Genomic DNA, 20,102 nt, shown 5'->3' with positions numbered 1-20,102 from the left:
TAAATTGGGTGGGAGGAGGGTTATGTAATTTGAAGCAAACATAGAGTATGATTTCCTATTCTTCTGTTATTTTCCTGCCATACAAATGGTTGTATGATGATATTTAAATAGTTAAAATGTATTGAGAGGCTCCTCCATCTACATCCTAACCCTTGGAACCTGTGTGTTATGTTGCATAAGAAAGGGATTACAGTAGCAGATGGCATTAAGGTTGTCAATCAGCTGGCTTTACAATAGGACATCATTCTGGTGAGCTGGGTGCATCCAGTCAAACAGAGAGAGTCCTTAGACGAGGAAGGTGGGGGCAGAAAAGGAGGTCAGAATGATGTGATGTGAGAAGTGCTTGGCCTGCTGTTGTTGGCTTTGAAGGTGGAAGAGTATGGAGGATGAAGGCATGTGGGCTCCCCTAAAAGCTGGAGAGGGCAAAGAAATATATTCTTCCCGAGAGCCTCCAGAGGGAGTGACCCTACTGACCCCTTGGATTTTACCCAGTAAGACTGTGCCAGACCTCTGATCCATAGAACCATATAAATTTGTATTGTTTTAAGCCATTACCTTTAAAGTAATTGTCATTGCTGTGATAGAGAGCTAAAGAGTGTGCAATAGAAGGGCAGCCTTTCGAAAGGGTAGTTTTCACTCTTAACTATTTGGCATTCCACTGGGTATGTTGTGTTTGCGGTGTCATCTTTCAGTTTCAGGCATCTTTCTTCAAGTACTTTCTGTCTCTCTAGCCCACACCCTCTAGTTCTGGGCCTCCTTTTACCTCACTGTGACATATGGTTCAGTAAGGCTCCCAGCTTTTCAGTCTCTCCCTCCTCTCTTGTTCTTACTTCTGCTTAAGCTGCTATATTTCCTTGCAGTACTCTCAGCTCCCTTGCCCCTTTCTGACTTTGTCACTCGTCCTTGGTATAACTCAACACTGGCACATCCAACTATCTATCTACTCTGTATCTGCACCCATGTAGCTGAATATGGCTGTGGAGAGACACCCAGTATGCAGATTGCTCTTGCTTTCATTTGTAACTGTAGGTGGGTCTTCAATGCTGCAGGTAATTCCTGTTACATTCCCATTATCCACTTACTCTTACACTTTTCTGGTTGACTGTTTGATATCTTCTTTCTCCTAAAGCTTTCCCATCTTCTTCATCCTCACCCTCACCTCGTGAAGTCTCTCCATGTTCCCAGGGAAATGGGAAGACACCACTAAAGATCTTAAGGTTTCCACCTACTTTATAATATCTCTGCTCCTCCCTCTCTTATACACAGGCTCACAGTTCCAGTAATTCACCCTTTCTCTCTCACACCCCTTTTCCAGATAATTCTCCCGATTGTCCACACAGGCTGTTATTTCTCCCATCTTCAAGTAAACTGAAAAACCCTCCCTCTCTTGATCTTTCTTCCCAGTAGCTTCTACCCTATTTCTCTACGCCTCTCTGTATAGTAAGACTCCTTAAAAGACTTGTCTTTATTCACTCTCACAAGTTCTTCTCACCCACTACTCTCTCAAATTTATTCCAGCCATACATTCTGTCCCACTTTTCCTTAGAAACTTTTGTTGATCACTGCCTCCTGTTTGAAGCAGTCTTCACTTGCTTCTAGGATCCTACTCAGGAATCCTGCTCTCTTCTGCTTTTCCTATTACTCTGCTGGCCACTTTCTCTCATTCCCCAGAGTTCAAACATGGGCCTTTTTTCTGCACTCACCCATTTGGTAATCTCATCCCATCTCATGGCTCTAATGCTTGTCAGCATCTCATCATTGGTGGCTTGTCCGTTTCCATGTGCAGCTCAGCCTCTGCCCTGAGGTGCAGGCCCATATGGCCAACTTTATCACAGTATTGCTTCTTTTTTTTTTTTTTTTTCCCACTGTACAGCAAGGGGGTCAGGTTATCCTTACATGTAACAATATTGCTTCTGATGTGTCTAATAGAGAGCTCATGTCCAATAGATAGTTCAGATTCACCCTCTCCAAAATGAAATTCCAGATCGTCTTCTGCAGGCTTCCTTATTTCTAGGTCTCCCAGCTGCTGAGACCAAAAACTTTAGATTTGATGCTTTGTTTTTCTCATTTTTCTAGGTCTGCCTGATTTTCTACTTTTATTTTTTTTTTAATTTTTAATTTTTAGGGCTGCACCCACAGCATATGGAGGTTCCTAGGCTAGAGGTGTAAGTGGCGCTACAGTTGCCAGGCTACTCCACAGCCACAGCAATGTCAACTCTGACCCACGTTTTGTGACCTGTACCACAGCTCATGGCAACGCTGGATCCTTAACCCAATGAGCGAGGCCAGGGATCGAACCCGCAACCTCATGGTTCCTAGTTGATTCTTTTCCACTGTGGAAAATCCTGATTGTCCACTTTTAAAATGAATCTGGAATCCTGGCCACTTTTTAGTCACCTCTGCTGATATAGCCCAGACCAATCTACCTAATCTACTCACTACCTCTTTCTTGGATTATGGCAATAAGCTGCTAACTTCTTTTTCCATTTCTGTCTTTAAACCTCTATTGTCTGCTGTCAACTGCAGCAATTGGTATGATATAATTAAAGTATAAGTCACGTTACGTCCTTGGGGCACTCAAACCTTATAATGGCTTCATGCCTTTTTTCATGGCTTATGAAACCTCGCCAGATGTTCCTCCTCTTACTTTCTGATGATCTTTCCTATCAGGAAAGCTAAGAATCTTCTGCCGTCACCTTTCCCTAGGTAACTAACTCCATGGCCCACTCCCATTGTGCTTACCATCCTTTACCATCTAAATCTGCTGATTTAGTTTGTCTGCTCTCCTGGCCAGGTGTAACTTTGTCATTCATTGCTGTTGCCTGGTGTCTAGGACATAATACGGTGATTAAACAGTATTTGTTGAATGAATATATGTTTTCACTTAGATGTTCACACCTAATTTGTATTCTAAATTAGGGAGCTCACTTGGTAGTATAAAATTCACTGGGGCCTGTGGTAGTTCCATTCAGAAGATTATTGCAGGAAACTTGTCATTCAGTTTCCTAATCACTCAGAATTCATGCCAGCCCTGTTGTTACCCGAAATTCCATCTTCTCCCCAACCCTGATTAATGAGCCTAATCTCCAGAAATGGCTCTTCTATGTTTTGTTGATCAGTGCTTCGTAAGCTAGTTTTCTGTTAATGTGATTAATTATTCTTTGTTTTCCCAGATCAGACTGCCCTATTTTATGGTTTTGCATTTCTGTTATGAACATGTCAGATAGATAAGGGTGTGGGGAGGTACTTTAATCTTGTAATTTTTCTAGAGCTCTGGAAATTGGCTTTAGTGTCACTTATGAATATGTCAGCTAAAATGAGGCAGCTTGAGAATGTTGGTATTGGCATTTCTTTAACTGATGTTTTATAGACGAGCCACTGGAACATGATTTCCCTCTACAACAAATAATAAACAACTGTGAAAGCCATATTATCACAATGTCCTTCTCACTATTGTTGTTAATGTTGTGTCAGCACTTTGATTATAAACACTCCTTTTCATGGTTTAATAACTGAGCTGTAAAGAACTCATTCCATGTTGTAAATTGGTGTACTTGTTGTTCATCTCAGTGGTGGTTTTTTTATGAACCCAAATTTTAAAAGCACTTGGTATTGCTGAAAGGAGATTTTGTGAATGGTATTAGTAAGGGAAAAGGACCTACCACAGGAAAAGTACAACATTCAGAATAGGATCGGAATTTACACTTTTCTCATTCAGCTTTTAGCTGCCCTGGGGGTGGGATACACAACAGAGCGCTGGACTCTTGGGACTACAGCTGTTCTTGGATGCTGTCCTTGGGAGACAGGAATAACAGTTGCTTAGAGAGGAATCATTTTTTAACAGGCATTTTAGCATTTTTGTTTTGTTTTGTTTTGTTTTAGGGAACATTAGTTGACTAGCAATGTATCTAAATCTTCATAGTAGTGAGTCATTTTACACTAGATATTATTGTTCCTAGGGAAGGCATTCTCATTAGACATAAAATAAAACAAGCCTGGCAATGAGTGCACATTGTGGAATTTTATATATTTTATTTTGTTCTGCAAGGCTGAGCAATTTTGGTATCTCCTCAGGTTATGTTGGAAAGAAGTTTCAGTACACTGAAAGACTAGTGGAAATCATAACTGTCCATTTAAAGTTTCACTTAAGTAAAAAAAAGGAATAAATAGGATAAACCTCCACAGTTATATTAATTTTAAATTACACATATTTGATGAAAAAAAGTTTAATTTGTGTGTCTGTGGGTATTCTTTTAATATAAGAGTAATATCTTTTGTTAAGAAAGTCTCAAATTCTCAAATTTCATTTTTCGCAGAAAACTCCTCATACTGTTTTGTCAGTCAGCTTTTCAGGTCTTTTCTATGCATAAAACTAATATCTTGTTCTTGGGAGAGTCAAATGATGTCACAGTTTATTTAACATGTTTAGTGTCTTCACTTAATACTTAGACATTATAAATAAAGTTTAAGTGACATTTCCAGTTCTTCCTAGAGGTAACTTTTCCCTATTGTAAAAAGAAATGAAATGATAGTTATTGTACATTCCTACTTCTGCATAGATATAAATGTTTACCTAAGATAGATACCAGAAAGGTTGCATTGCTTGAGTTATAATTGAGGTGTGTTTAAAATTTTGATTTATAATAACAAATTCCTCTCCAAAGCCACCACAACAACTCACTTACCCCCAAACCATAGATTTTCTGATGTATAACTCTAAGCTTAGCAGTTTTTTTTTTTTTTTTTTGTCTTTTCTCGGGCCCTACCCATGGCATATGGAGGTTCCCAGGCTAGGGGTCAAATCGGAGCTGTTGCTGCTGGCCTATGCCAGAGCCACAGCAATGCGGGATCCGAGCCGTGTCTGCAACCTACACCACAGCTGTTGGCAACGTTGGATCCTTAACCCACTGAGCAAGGCCAAGGCCAGGGATCCAACCCGCATCCTCATGGTTCCTAGTCGGGTTCATTAACCACTGTGCCACGACAGGAACTCCTCAATTTCCTTTATTCTTTAAACTGGGTATCATTCATATATTTACTGGCAATGAAGAGTCTGAATCTTTGCCTATATTTCACAAGTGTGGGTTTGCAAAAATTATTTTTGGATAACAATCTTTGCTTTATATTGAAATTTTTATCTTTTTTATGTCAATATAGTATTTTATCCTTTGGAATCTTAAAATTTTGATTTAGTCAAAATTTATATATCTTTTCTACATGTCTTTTGCTTTTGTATGTTATATTAAGTTGTACTTATCCTAAATTCATCAATATATTTGCCACAATTTCTTTTATATTTCTGCAGTTCTGTTTTGTTTTTGAGTTCAGTTCAGTAAATCAATTGAAATTTATTTTTATGAATCAGAAATACATACACACATACTGTATCATATACACAAACATTCTTCAGTTGAATTCATTTTTGAATGATTTGTGGTATTAATTTTTGATTATTTATTCAGGTCTGTCTTTCTGTTTTCTAATTCTCTTTTCAACTAAGAGTAGTCTGCTGTTTAGCATATCATTTAAGCTTTTAATTTCAGGTTTTTTGAGTTATAGAATTTTTATATCATTTTAAAAATTAATTTGTTTATTTATAGTCTCTCACATTTTTGAGACCCATTATTTATTTATTTATTTATTTTTCTTTCTTTGTTTTTTTTTATAATTTTTTTTATTTTCCCACTGTACAGCAAGGGGGTCAGGTTATCCTTACATGTATACATTACAATTACATTTTTTCCCCCACACTTTCTTCTGTTGCAACATGAGTATCTAGACAAAGTTCTCAATGCTATTCAGCAGGATCTCCTTGTAAATCTATTCTAAGTTGTGTCTGATAAGCCCAAGCTCCCGATCCTTCCCACTCCCTCCCCCTCCCATCAGGCAGCCACAAGTCTCTTCTCCAAGTCCATGATTTTCTTTTCTGTGGAGATGTTCATTTGTGCTGGATATTAGATTCCAATTATACGTGATATCATATGGTATTTGTCTTTGTCTTTCTGGCTCATTTCACTCAGGATGAGATGCTCTAGCTCCATCCATGTTGCTGCAAATGGCATGATGTCATTCTTTTTTATGGCTGAGTAGTATTCCATTGTGTATATATACCACCTCTTCCGAATCCAATCCTCTGTCGATGGACATTTGGGTTGTTTCCATGTCCTGGCTCTTGTGAATAGTGCTGCAATGAACATGCGGGTGCACGTGTCTCTTTTAAGTAGAGTTTTGTCCGGATAGATGCCCAAGAGTGGGATTGCAGGGTCATATGGAAGTTCTATGTATAGATTTCTAAGGGATCTCCAAATTGTTCTCCATAGTGGCTGTACCAGTTTACATTCCCACCAACAGTGCAGGAGGGTTCCCTTTTCTCCACAGCCCCTCCAGCACTTGTTATTTGTGGATTTATTAATGATGGCCATTCTGACTGGTGTGAGGTGGTATCTCGTGGTAGTTTTGATTTGCATTTCTCTTATAATCAGGGATGTTGAGCATTTTTTCATGTGTTTGTTGGCCATCTGTATATCTTCTTTGGAGAACAGTCTATTCAGGTCTTTTGCCCACTTTTCCATTGATTGATTGGCTTTTTTGCTGTTGGGTTGTATAAGTTGTTTCTATATTCTAGAGATGAAGCCCTTGTTGGTTGCATCATTTGAAACTGTTTTCTCCCATTCTGTAAGTTGTCTTTTTGTTTTCTTTTGGGTTTCCTTTGCTGTGCCAAAGCTTTTCAGTTTGATGAGGTCCCATGGGTTTATTTTTGCTCTAATTTCTATTGCTTTGGGAGACTGACCTGAGAAAATATTCATGAGGTTGATGTCAGAGAGTGTTTTGCCTATGTTTTCTTCTAGGAGTTTGATGGTGTCCTGTCGTATATTTAAGTCTTTCAGCCATTTGGAGTTTATTTTTGTGCATGGTGTGAGGGTGTGTTCTCGTTTCATTGCTTTGCATGCAGCTGTCCAGGTTTCCCAGCAATGCTTGCTGAATAGACTTTCTTTTTCCCATTTTATGTTCTTCTCTCCCTTGTCAAAGATTAATTGACCATAGGTGTCAGCGTTCATTTTAGGATTCTCTATTCTGTTCCATTGGTCTGTCTGTCTATTTTGATACCAGTACCACACTGTTTTGATGACTGTGGCTTTGTAGGATTTCTTGAAGTCTGGGAGAGTTATGCCTCCTGCTTGGTTTTTGTTTCTCAGGATTGCTTTGGCGATTCTGGGTCTTTTGTGGTTCCATATAAATGTTTGGATTGTTTGTTCTAGTTCTGTGAAAAATGTCCTGGGTAATTGGATAGGGATTGCATTGAATCTGTAGATTGCTTTGGGTAGTATGGCCATTTTTACAATATTGATTTTCCCAATCCAGGAACATGGACTATCTTTCCATTGCTTTACATCTTCTTTGATTTCTTTGATTAAAGTTTTATAGTTCTTGGCATATAGGTCCTTTACCTCCTTGGTCAGGTGTATTCCGAGGTATTTGATTTTGTGAGGTGCAATTTTAAAAGGTATCGTATTTTTGTGTTCCTTTGCTAATATTTCATTGCTGGTATACAGAAATGTGACTGATTTCTGAATGTTAATCTTATATCCTGCTACTTTGTTCAAGTAGTTTTGGGGTTGAGTCCTTAGGGTTTTCTATGTATAGTATCATGTCATCTGCATACAGTGACAGTTTGATCTCTTCTCTTCCTATATGGATGCCTTTTATTTCTTTTGTTTGTCTAATTGCTGTGGCTAGGACTTCCAAACCTATGTGGAATAGCAGTGGTGAGAGTGGGCATCCCTGTCTTGTTCCAGATTTGAGGGAGAAGGCTTTCAGTTTTTCCCCACTGAGTATTATATTTGCTGTGGGTTTGTCATAAGTGGCTTTGATTATATTCAGGAATGTTCCCTCTATACCCACTTTGGCGAGGGTCCTGATCATGAATGGATGTTGGACTTTGTCAAATTCTTTTTCTGCATCTATTGAGATGATCATATGATTTTTGACTTTTCTTTTGTTAATGTGGTGTATGATGCTGATTGATTTGCGTGTGTTGAACCATCCTTGTGAACCTGGGATGAACCCAACCTGGTCATGGTGTATAATTTTTTTGGTATGTTGTTGGATTCGGTTGGCTAAGATGTTGTTGAGAATTTTTGCATCTATATTCATCAATGATATTGGGCGATAGTTTTCTTTTTTGGTGGTATCTCTGTCTGGTTTTGGAATGAGGGTGATGGTGGCATCATAGAATGTCTTTGGGAGTATTCCCTCTTCTTTAACCTTTTGAAAGAGTTTAAGGAGGATGGGCATCAATTCCTCTCTATATGTTTGATAGAATTCACCTGTGAAGCCATCTGGTCCTGGACTTTTATTTGTAGGGAGTGATTTTATGACCTCTTCAATTTCATTTCTAGTGATTGGAGACCCATTTTTTAATTTGTTGTTGTTGTTTAGGGCTGCACCTGTGGCATATGAAAGTTCCCAGGCTAGGGGGCAAATTGGAGCTGCAGCTGCTGGCCTACCCCACAGCTTAGGCTGGATTCGAACCTGCATCCTCATGGATACTAGTCTGGGCTCGTTAGCCCTGAGCCACAATGGGAACGTCCCCATGTTTAATTTTTAAACATAATAAAATACTTATTTTACATTTTGTATCTGAGCTCATTGTGCATCTAATTCTACTGTGTTTTTTTCTGCTTATGTAACCGCATTTTCTTGAATGTTTTTCAAGTTTTTGCTGTGAGATTATATTCCTTGGAATTTAATATTTGAGAATTTCTTGAGGCCCTTTTTTAGGTGGTTGATGAAAATTACAGTTTTCATTTTTAAATTATCACAATCCACATTTTTTAAAATTTAATTTTATTGGAGTACAGTCGACTTACAATGTTGTATTTGTTTCAGGTGTACAGCAAAGTGAATCAATTATTCATATACATATATACATTCTTTTTTTCCCACATAGCTGTAATAAGATCAAGAGAACAAGAGAGGCAAACTGTTGAGTAGATTTTCCTGTTCTATATAGAAGGTTCTTGTTAATCATCTGTTTTATGTTATTTCCACTTTCCCAGTTCTTCCCTCTTCCCAGTGGTTTCACCTATGGTAACCATAAGATTGGTTTTGAAATCTGTGAATTTTTTTGGGGGGGGGTGTCTTTTGTCTTTTTAGGGCCACACCCATGGCATGTGGAGGTTTCCAGGATAGGGGTCCGACCGGAGCTGTTGCTGCCAGCCTATGCCAGAGCCACAGAAACACCAGATCCCAGCTGCATCTGCGACCTACACCACAGCTCACGGCAATGCCGGATCCTTAACCTACTGAGCAAGGCCAGGGATTGAACCTGCCACCTCATGGCTCCTAGTCAGATTCATTTCCACTGCGCCATGATGGGAACTCCATGTATCAATTTTTGTTAGATTCCACATACAAGTGATATGTCTTTGTCTGATTTACTTCACTCAATATGATAATCTCTGGGTCCATCCATGTTGCTACAAATTACAATCCACCTTCTAATTATATAGTCTTTCTTAATGAACAGTGTAAGAATCTTACAACAGTATAATTTCCTTAACTTACCTTCTGTTTGTGGTCTTATCTTACATTTTACTTCTACATACCCTACAAAGTATTGTTATTTTTTTGAATCAGTCAAAATTTTAAACTTGTGTATTCTGTTTCCCTCTGCCTCTTTGTCTCTCTTGTTCTCTTGATCTCTTTCTCTCTTTGAATGTGTGTGTTTTGAAGATACTAGAAATTTATGTTATATTTACCCATTTTAGGTGTTCTTCATTTCTTCCTTTCACTTTATGGTTGAGGCTTGTGTCATTTTCCTTCATACAAAGATTTTTTTTTTTTAATTAAGCAGTTGTTAGAGTGTGGATTATTTGGAGACAAATTTTCTTAGAATTTTGTCTCTATGAGATTATTTTTCTTTTGTCTTCATTGTCAAAGGATATTTTCCCTGGAAATAAAACTCCAGGTTGCCAGGTTTTTTCTTTCAGTATTTTATGGATACTCTTCCATTGGTATTTCCCTCCATTTTTTCTGGTTGAATGTCAGGTGAAGTTCATGTAGTAATTAACTGAATGTCTTTTTTTTTTTTTCTGCTTTTAAGATATGTTCTTCATGTTTGGTTTTTAAAATTTTGAGTGTTAAGTGTTTAGGTGTGTTTGCTTTGTATTCATCTGCTTGTGGTTTGCTGGATGTCTTGTATATGTGGGTTAATGTCTTTTTATCAGTTTTGGAACGTTCTCTATCATCATCTCTTCAAATATTTCCTTTGCATCTTTTCTCTCTTCCCTCTTCTTCTTGAACTCCAATTATACATAAATTGAATATGTTGTTATTTTCCTTTAGATCTCTGTTAATTCTTTTTTTTCTTCTCTGTTAATTTTATAATTGATTTTTTCCTTATATTTCCTATTCATATCTTTAAATTAATTGAACTTTTTCTGTGTGAATTCCAGTCTACTTTAAAATCTGCCTCGTGAATTCAACATTTCTAATGTCATATCCTTTCAATTCTACCAGTTCAGTTTGACTTTTATTTTTAAATTTTATTTATTTATTCCCTTTTACAGCCATACCTGCAGCATGTGGAAGTTCCCAGGCGAGGAGTTGAATCAGAGCTGTAGCTGCCAGCCTACACCACAGCCATAGCAACATTAGATCTGAGCAATGTCTGTGACCTACTCCACAGCTTGTGGCAATATTGGATCCTTAACTCACTGAGTGAGGCCAGGGATTGAACCTGCATCCTCACAGACATGTCAGGTTCTTAACCTTCTAAGCCACAATGGGAACTCCTTAGTTTGTTTTAAAAAAAATAATTTCTATGATTTTGTTAAAAATTTTCTATCTCTTCACATGTGTTGTCTGTCTTTTTCATTATATCTTTTAGCACCTCAAGCATACTAATTTTAAGTTCTTCATCTGATAATTTGAATATCTTGTCCATCTTGTGTCTAATTTTATTATTTTCCTTCTTAATCATAACTCATATTTTCTTGCTTTTTAGTGTACCTTTTTTTTTTGCTTGTGTAGTGGACATATTGTCTGTAGCAAATAAAGTTAATATTATTTCTGGAACGGGATGCCTCTTCATCTGTCAGGTTTCTGGAGTAGAAATCAAGTCAACCCAGTCTACATGATTAGAATCTGGGCTTTGTTGCAGCTTTGTTTTGATTCAGTTCAATCTCATGTGAGGTGTTTTGAGGGTGAATCAGGACTTTGCCTTCAGCAGTGTCTATTTTCTGATCACTATGGAGACTCTTGCATTTGTCTGATTTTCACAGCTGAGTTGGCAGCTTTTAGAATTACGCAAAATTTCTCTTTGGTTGAGAGCCTAGCTGCCTGGATTTGGGGTTTCTAGAGAGTTTTATTTTCTCTCCAGTTCTTTTACTTGCTTTTTGTACATCAAGAGAATTTTTTTTTCTTTTTACAGCTGCACTTGTGCATATGGAAGTTCTGAGGCGAGGGGTTGAATCGGAGCTGCAGTTGCAGTCTGTGCCACAACAACAGTAACACAGGATCTGAGCCACATCTGTGACCTACACTGAAGCCTACATCAAGAATTATTAGTGACAGATCCATATTTTATTCCTTGCTATACTACTGCACCCAGATCATCCACTGATAATGTTACACCTGCATGGTCTAGAACCATGATTAACCTTTCACATATTTAACTACTGTTCTTCTTGTATTGACTATGTATTTATGAAGTGATTTACATTTATTAACTCATTTAGAAAAGTAGTTTTTTTTCCTGTTAATATAGGGAAGATATCTGAGGCACAGGGGGTAAGTAAGTAACTGGCCAAAGGTCATACCACTAGTAAATGGCAGAACTGTGATTTGAACCTCAGCCACCTGTACTTTGTTAAATATCAGGCTGTGGCTGGCTCTCTAGTTCTACTGTTCTTCTTCTCAATTTAATTGGATTCATTTAGTCTGAGGTTTGATTGCACAGACTAACTAAAATGTTGCTTTTGCCCCAAAAGCATCGTTTTTGAAGGATAAAGTGGAGATAAATGTAATGATATCATACCAATGAGAAATTTTATCATTAGCTAGACTAATCAAACAAATGGGAACACAAATTGTCATGTGATATATGCTGCTTAGTACCAATTTTTTATGATATGAGTTCTTTGGAGGAGATTAGTTTGAAAATGAATTCTTAGTTATTTATAGAAATGAGGAAATGAGGACTTGGTTATGCCCTTTGCCACTATTTCATAATGCAGTTAAGTACACATAGGTCTCTTACTGTTCTCATTGTGAGCTGCCCAGGGAAGGCACAGGGTCCTGTTTATTTTGGTACCCTACCTTGATATCATACGCCTTGCCATTTACAAGGAGCACAAGATGCTGGAGACAAAGAGCATGGACATGTGGTCTGGAAGGCCTGGGCTTGAACTCAGTTGCTCTTTTGCTGGTCGGTTAGGGGTTGGAAAACTGCAACCTGTGTAGGTCTAATCCAGCTCACTGCCTGTTTTGTAAATAGCATTGTTATTGGGCTACAGCCACGCCCATTGTTTATTTCTTATCACAACGGGAGAGTTGATTAGTTGTAACAACTCTGCAGTTGTGCAAAGCCTAAATTAGTAAATATCTGGCCATTTACAGAAAAAGTTTTATGACCCCTGAAATGGATGATTTTAGATATTAGGCAAGTTACTTATTAATCTCTTGAATCTTAGTTTTCTCATGTATGAAATGTAATATTAGTTACCTAAGAAGTTTGTGTTAAGGAAGGAAGGTAAAGTACGTAATGTTTCTGGAATGAATTAGGCCTTTGATATAGTCTCTATTCTTCCAATAGAAGAATTTTCATTATTTTCATTCATTAATTCAATGAATTAATGTCCTGAAGGACACTATCACTTCCTACTTTGCCATTCATTTCTTGCACTGAATTTAAAGATGATTGATACTGAGTACAGTCAGTATATTTGGTAGGTGCCAACCTTTCTCTATATCAGACATTGTACAGATTCTTAAGAAAACTCAGGCTGCTTTTCAGCTAAGGGTTAACCTATTAAATTTATGAATGACAAGTTTTGTTTTATGACAATAAAGTGCTATTTAAACGAAAGAAAGGTTAAAAATTGTCCTATCTGATATTGTCTTCTGCTAAGCTATGAATGTAGGCATTAATTCATATTAATTTACTGATGAATGAACTGACAGGTTGACATTTATTTCTACCAGAACAGATAATTTGACCCACATGAGGGATGGTGAGTCCAAAAGAAAAAAAAAATGACATAACCGGCCATGACTTTTTTCTTTCTTACTTTTTTCCAGATTGAGTGAATCAAACAGAAACCATGATATCATATACTATCATGTAAATCATATAAATAACTTTACCTAGTCATGAATATTTTTGTCCTTTACTAAGAAATAAGATTTCTCACTCAAGTAAATCATGGCAAAAATAACTTTATGCCAAATCACTGTTTCTTAATTCCATGTTAAATCACTGGAGTCTGAATCTTTCTTTCCTTGGTATTCCAGTATGTGAAAATGGTCTTTTCATTTTTGTGATACTTTGGTGATTTTCAAGATTTTCACTCTGCCCTACTTATTAATAAATTCACAGGAAGGGTGCATTCACTATTGGGTGTTATAGTAAAGAGTCACCTAATAGATATTGTCATAGCATTTATTCAGCTAACAGTTGAGTGAAGACAGCAGAAGGAATTCAATGAATAGTTAACAAGAGTAAAGAGATGAAGTAGCTGAGCCTGGGGATTAGGAGATCCCTCTTTGAGGAATTAGCATTTAGGTTGAAATATCAAGGATGTGTCCACTTTAATGCAGAAGGGAGCAGGGTGTGTCTGGTATGTCTGAGAGCAGAGGGAAACTCAGGGGAGACCCCTGGGGTGTCTAAATGTGGAGAGTAGAACAAAGTGAGGCTGGACAAGGTCAAGGCCTCATGATCCTCGCCCTTCATGGCCACATTAAGTACTAGAAGCATTAGACACTCTGGTGGGTTCCACATTGACTGTGGGGAGGATATTACAGTAGTTTGGGTCTGGTGAAGGATACTGGGTGTGTGAACTAAGATGACAGCAGTGATGATGGAGAGAGGAGGGCAGATTTAGAATTCAATTTGATTTGATGTAGGATGAGAGTAAAATTATGTTCTCCAGCCTGAGCTAGAATGGATGGTTTATGGCTATTGCTGGGAAACAAGGAATACAGGCTTGGGAAGAAGGCTTGAGTTCAGTTTTGCTTGTGTGTTTAAGATGCCTGTGGAGCTGAAAGTGAGATATCACGGGAGTTAAGAGTTTGAGTCTGTGGCCTTTTGGGAATCAGGGTAGTGGATCAAATGCCCAGCAAATAGGTGTGGAGAGAGAAGTGAATAGGACCTACTGCAGAAATTACAGTGTTTAAGGAGCATGAAAGAGACGCCTATTAAAGGAAGCTGAGGATCAAGGAGAGATGGGGAAGGACAATGAGGAGAGTGTCAGGTCATAGAAACCACAGGGAGAAACTGTTTCAGGCACAGTCAACAATGCTGAAGGCTGCTAAGAGTTCACTGAACAAGGACTTGGAATTACCCTTTAGGTTTTTTGGCCTGGAGGTACCTGGTGACTCTTCATCTTGTGGTGAGTGGGGGTCTTTCCAGCTTCACTTAACATCTTGAGTCTACAGATTCTACTCTAGAGGATGCTTTCCTTCTCTTATAGGTGTGCTCTGCCACATGCATACCCAGTCATCATTCTAATCAGGTGTGTGGAAGCAGCCTCCACACTGCTTTGCTGTTAACTCTGCTAACTTGTCCCTTTAGGCTTCTTCTCACATCTAGTTTAATTAACCAGACACTTAATTCTCTCAGTGTCTGCACTCCTCATAGTCCACAACTCTCCTTTTCTGCACCCCTGCTTCAATCCTAACATCTTTTTATATTCAGTGAAAACATTTGACTTTGTGTTTTGTTTTCATTTTCATCCTCTCTCTGTAGAAAGTGTGTTGAGTTACTGGCAAAATACTTAAAGTCCATAAAATTTTATGAAATTATTATTGAATAACTTGGGTACTATTGAATAATTTGAATTATTGCATTTCTCATTTTCAGTGTTTGGATTGTGAAACTTTCATTGTATGTTTCATCAAAACCAGTTCTGTCAGTGGCCTCTGCCCACTAGTATATATGAAATGGATGGTCAACAGGCACCTGCTGTATAGCACAGGGAACTCAGTATTCTGTGATAAGATATTTGAGAAAAGAATCTGAAAAAGAATGGATCTGTGTATACATACAGCTGAATCACTTGCCGTACAGCAGAAGTTATGATAACATTGTAGATCAACTATATGTCAATAACATTTTAAAAAATGGAACCCCCTCCCCCCAAAAAACCCTCTGAAAACAAAGGTCTCTGGAATATGGCTTTGCAATAGAGACTGTTCTCATCAAGCTGTCTCCTTTAGCTGGGTTTATAGTGGATTCACATGGATAGACACAGGGAAGCTTTTGCTACTCTGACCCTTTAATAATTACCCAGGAAATTTCAAATAGATGTGCAGAGACTTTCCAGACACAAAACCAATGAGTATTTCTGATCTTTTTTTTGGCCTTTTTTTGGTGCCTATTAAGAGTTCTGCAGATATGTTGATTCTCCTTAGTGGTTTTGGTATTGCTTTAAAAAAAATAAAAAGCTGTGGTGTTTGATACCCCATTATTAATAGCAGATAAATTAGAGGGATTCCTTCTGAAGCTGGGCAAAAAACTGTCAGAATCAGTTGGAGGAGTTCACCTTGGAGAACAGAAAAAGAAATTTTATATAAATAGCTTAGAGGGGAAAAAAACACCAAATAACGTGTAAATATTGAAAAAAAAATCTATTAGTGCAATAAATTGAGAGGACAAGCTTGAGATGGAAAATAAAAAAGGTACTTAGGTATTAAAAATTCTAGGTCAACAAAAGGCAATGCATTACCTTCTGGCCCTGTTTTCTTGTGGACTTTTTCATTAAATTGAGTAAGAAATGATGAATAAAGTCTATGTTTGTAGTAAAAGGAGTTATTTTGGAGTGCCGATCTAAGACACATAAAGGAAAACATTTTATGGCACTGTTTTCTGGCGTTGAAAGCCTAGATTTATCAGAATAGTTTTTCCAACATTATTTGTCCACAGAAAGACACAAGTGATACTTTTGTGAAGAGATGGTCCTGTTTTTCTGTATATTAGGATGAAGCCTGCCAGTACACTCATTTTTTAGCCATCTTGAGTACATGAGTGGATCCCCAGAATACAGGGGACCCACTTGCATGTGTATGTCTTTGTCCTTGAATTTGCATACATACCTTTCCAGCTTCTAGTTTCTCTGTGTCACAGCTTTCCCCTAACGATGACAACTGAACATGATGCTAGGATAATGATGGTTCCCTCTAGGAGATACATACCAGTGACATTTGGCTGTCCCCTCACTTTCCTATCTCTCTTTTTCCTTTCACTTCTTAAACTGTTTAAAGGTTCCTGATAGTTTTAATTTTAAAATTAAAAAAGTTAGGACTTATGGGGATATTTAGATAAATAGCAATGACTTTTAGCATATGAATCTAATAATTGTGTGGTATTTTTTCTGCCCTAGGAGTGCTGTCTCTGCAATTTGAGAGGGGGTGCTCTTAAGGAAACAAAGAACAATAAGTAAGTAATGTGTTGTGTTGAGAGTCGCTGTTTCCTTCTCTCTAGAATGTTGAAGCTCTGGCTGACAGTGTACTTTAGCTCTCATTATTGTACACTTTGTTCCAAAGCTTTTGCTGTTCAGATCTGGGCTTGGGGTTCTGTGCACATTTTCGGCGACCATTACTGATAGCATATTCGCCTCTACTAGGCAGAGGTGTTCTAAGTCTGCTTCTGTTCTGTGTCTCTGACACCATGAGGAATAACTTCTCTTTCATGAACAGAGCTTGAAGACAGCCAGTATCCTTGAGGTGTCATTGGATTCTTAGTGTTTAACATAGGATCCTATTATTTTAATAAAGACAGAGTATGCCTGAAAACAGTGAAATCTTATTGTCAGGTAAATAAAATCATTATAATCATAATACAAAAATCATTTACTTATAACACCATCAAATTAACTAGCAAGTGTGTGGACTGAAATAGAAACACCAAGGGAAAAGACTGACTTTTACAGTTTAAAGGGGACTATTGGAGAATATGAAGAGAGCCTCAAAAGAGAGTCATAAGTGAACATAAAAGGGAGGTAGTCTTGATTTTGTGTCAGTTGTTGAAATATATTTTTACCTGAATTTTATTTTTATGACCCGATCTTAATATTTAAAATGTGCCCAAAGCAAATACTAGGTTCCTGTGGAAATAGAAACATGTAGAAATGGCTTAGGCATAGGTTGTATTTGGCACTTGAGAACCAGATCCAGCCCCAAGATGTTTTACTTGACTGACACACCATTTTAGGAATTTCATCCAAATTTTGTAATTTGAGGGATTTTATATAACAATCCAGATTGTCATCTTTTCTTCGTAAATGAATGCGCATCTCTATATGACAATAACAAGTTGGGCCAAATGGGCAGGTACTTCCCAGGTTACCGTGATGTACCAATACCTGTGTATTTTTTACATCCTGCCTTGCCCTGTGGACATTGGAGTGGGGACCCCAGGCATAATGGAATGATGGAGCTAGTGTAATTTTGTGGATGTGCACCTGTTTCTGATTGCCTAAAAGGGAGAGTCAAGGCACTTATCATTCCTGCATTAATAAAGTTTAGTCTAAGAAACTGAATGTATGCTTAATTTTTTGATCTTCATCTTTCACAGTCTTAAAGTGACTGGTGCTGTGTTAAAAGGCATTGACCTTTTAGGATGTTACACAGGTCATGCAGACTGCAAGGTGATTTAGGCAGTTTCTGTAAAGACAGATGATAAGCACTTCTCCTCCTTGGGCTAGGACAAAAAGAAACAGTGTTTGCTGTAAAATTATAGTGTTTATTTAGATATGAAAGAATGCCCTCATGGGGCAGACACTGTCCTCTCTTCCTGTAGTCTTTGAAGGCAAGATGGAGTCTCACATTATTTGAATGAAATAATCTGCTTTGACTTAAAAGTAGGCTGATGACTGATAATTCTTTCAAAATCTCTTTTAAACCTCAAGAGTCTTTTCATTTATTTGAGGCATAATATTTATGAGAAATGTAATAGCATTAATGAGGACATATTAATTTTTCTGGAGGAAATCAGAATTTGAAAGGAGATATACTGAGTTTTAAGTAGGAAACCAGGGAACAAGCTAAATTTCATTTTTCCTTATCACTAGGTTCCTTTGATTAGAGTAGGATTGCAGTAAGAAACAATTTAATTAAAGACTTAATCAGTATTAATTCTTTGAGAAAACTTTTGCTATTTGTTCTAGTTTGTTTCATGACATTTATATTATATAAAAAGATTATGCACTATGCCCAGTTTATACCTTTTATTATTTGAATGTTTTGCCACATACTAATTTGCTAAAGTACATTAAGCACTTCTACATTTTAGTATCAAATGGTTATACATTTCAGTATTTTGCACATCATATATAGAAAAATATAATGATAGGATTCTTTATTCTTCACCTAGTTCTTCGTGTCACAGAGGCAGGCAGGTATGAAACTAAATCTCTCCAGGTATCATCCAGTAGGTTTAAGATTCGAAGGGTCTGTTTGTGACAGATTTGGTCTTTGTGGTTTCCTTCTCATTGTGTTTCCCTTCTGAGAATTGCTATCACTTGGTCGAAGTACGAGGCATGTAAGTTTAGGGAACGTTTGTTTACGTTTATGTCTCCTTTCCTGTAGGTGGGCCCATGTCATGTGTGCCGTTGCAGTCCCTGAAGTCCGATTCACTAATGTCCCAGAAAGGACACAGATAGATGTAGGCAGAATTCCTTTACAGAGGTTAAAATTGGTGAGTGGCAAAGCTTCTTTTTTTTTTTTTTTCTTCTCATAATTAGTGTTAATTTCAAGTTCAATATTCTATGGATAAGTATTTCTATTTATGCACACATTCCCAAGGTAATTTTTCTCTTAGTTTTATTTTATTATTCTACCTTTTCATTCCTTTAGCCTAAATTTACTTATCTATATGTATTCTTTCCCCATTATATTGTAAGTATGCATTATAACCTCCTCAACTTGTTTCCAATGAGGCAATAAACTTTTTGGATTAATGTGAATATTCAAGTAATACGGCTATCCCGTGAGATTTGTTAGTAATGAACCCAACATATCCAGCTGGCTTTGTTTGAACTGTGTAGTTTTTCTCTCCCTTGCCTCTCTTTGGTTGGCCTTGACTTAGCAAAAATGCTAACCTGATTTCATCATCTTTTTACCAAAAAGAGAATTTCACAGAAATGCAAAACCTTTTCTCCTTTCCAAGAGATTTTCTCACTTATGCGTAGATATAAGTCATTTAGTTTGCCAAACTCTCTGGCTGGTTTTCATCTGACCTGTTTAGTAATTTTTATAAATATCTTCCTGCTGTTTCCCTTTGTTAAGGGTGTCTTTTCACTGAAAAGATAGACCTTTAAGGTCAGCAACATTGAAGTAATCTTAGAGTTCTATTGAATTGTGAGCCAACAGATCATTAGTCTAGGCCCTTCTATTTCATATTTAGTAAGAATTTTCCCTAAAGTTAAATTGTGTGATCTTAAAATCCTGAAGTGTGTCTTACATATGGACTTTGTAATGTGGAGTCTTGCCCTGAGTTCAGGTGCTCAGCTGTAAGTCTTTACCAGACTGTTCCTTGCTTTGTTTTTAGTAACTGCTCCTCCACTGGGGACTGGGTGTTTTGTCTCTGGGCTTCTGTCTCAGGAACTTAGAATCTATTCTGCTATCTTTCAGTGGTCACTCTTGTTCACTCTAGCTCCATCAAAAATTTTCACATAACTAAAAAATATGTGGCCATTTATGGGCCTGATGATTGCTGTTGGTGGGTTTGAATAGTGGGACCAAGGATGCTCAGTTTGTGGTAATGGAAGTTTGTGAATGAGATGGAAATGATTGGGTCATTTAAATGGCCCTTTAAAACTCTTAGTGACTGTCAGAAGAGAGTAAGTTTGTTCAGCTTATGGATTTCAGTCAGAAAGCTTGAA

General features: G+C 37.5%; 1 protein-coding gene across 1 annotated transcript in view; it reads left to right on the top strand.

The window, feature by feature from the left end:
• KDM4C (lysine demethylase 4C) overlaps positions 1–20,102 on the top strand; it is a 380,713-nt gene that overhangs the window by 243,046 nt on the left and 117,565 nt on the right. The window contains 2 exon segments of the mRNA XM_047767661.1: positions 16,602–16,657; positions 18,808–18,916. Coding sequence (XP_047623617.1) covers positions 16,602–16,657; positions 18,808–18,916 — 165 coding nt within the window.

This window comes from Phacochoerus africanus, chromosome 2 (genome assembly GCF_016906955.1).
Source record: "Phacochoerus africanus isolate WHEZ1 chromosome 2, ROS_Pafr_v1, whole genome shotgun sequence".
NCBI lineage: Eukaryota > Metazoa > Chordata > Mammalia > Artiodactyla > Suidae > Phacochoerus > Phacochoerus africanus.
The sequence above is the reverse complement of the archived record's forward strand: the minus strand, read 5'-3'. Positions and strand labels throughout refer to the sequence as shown.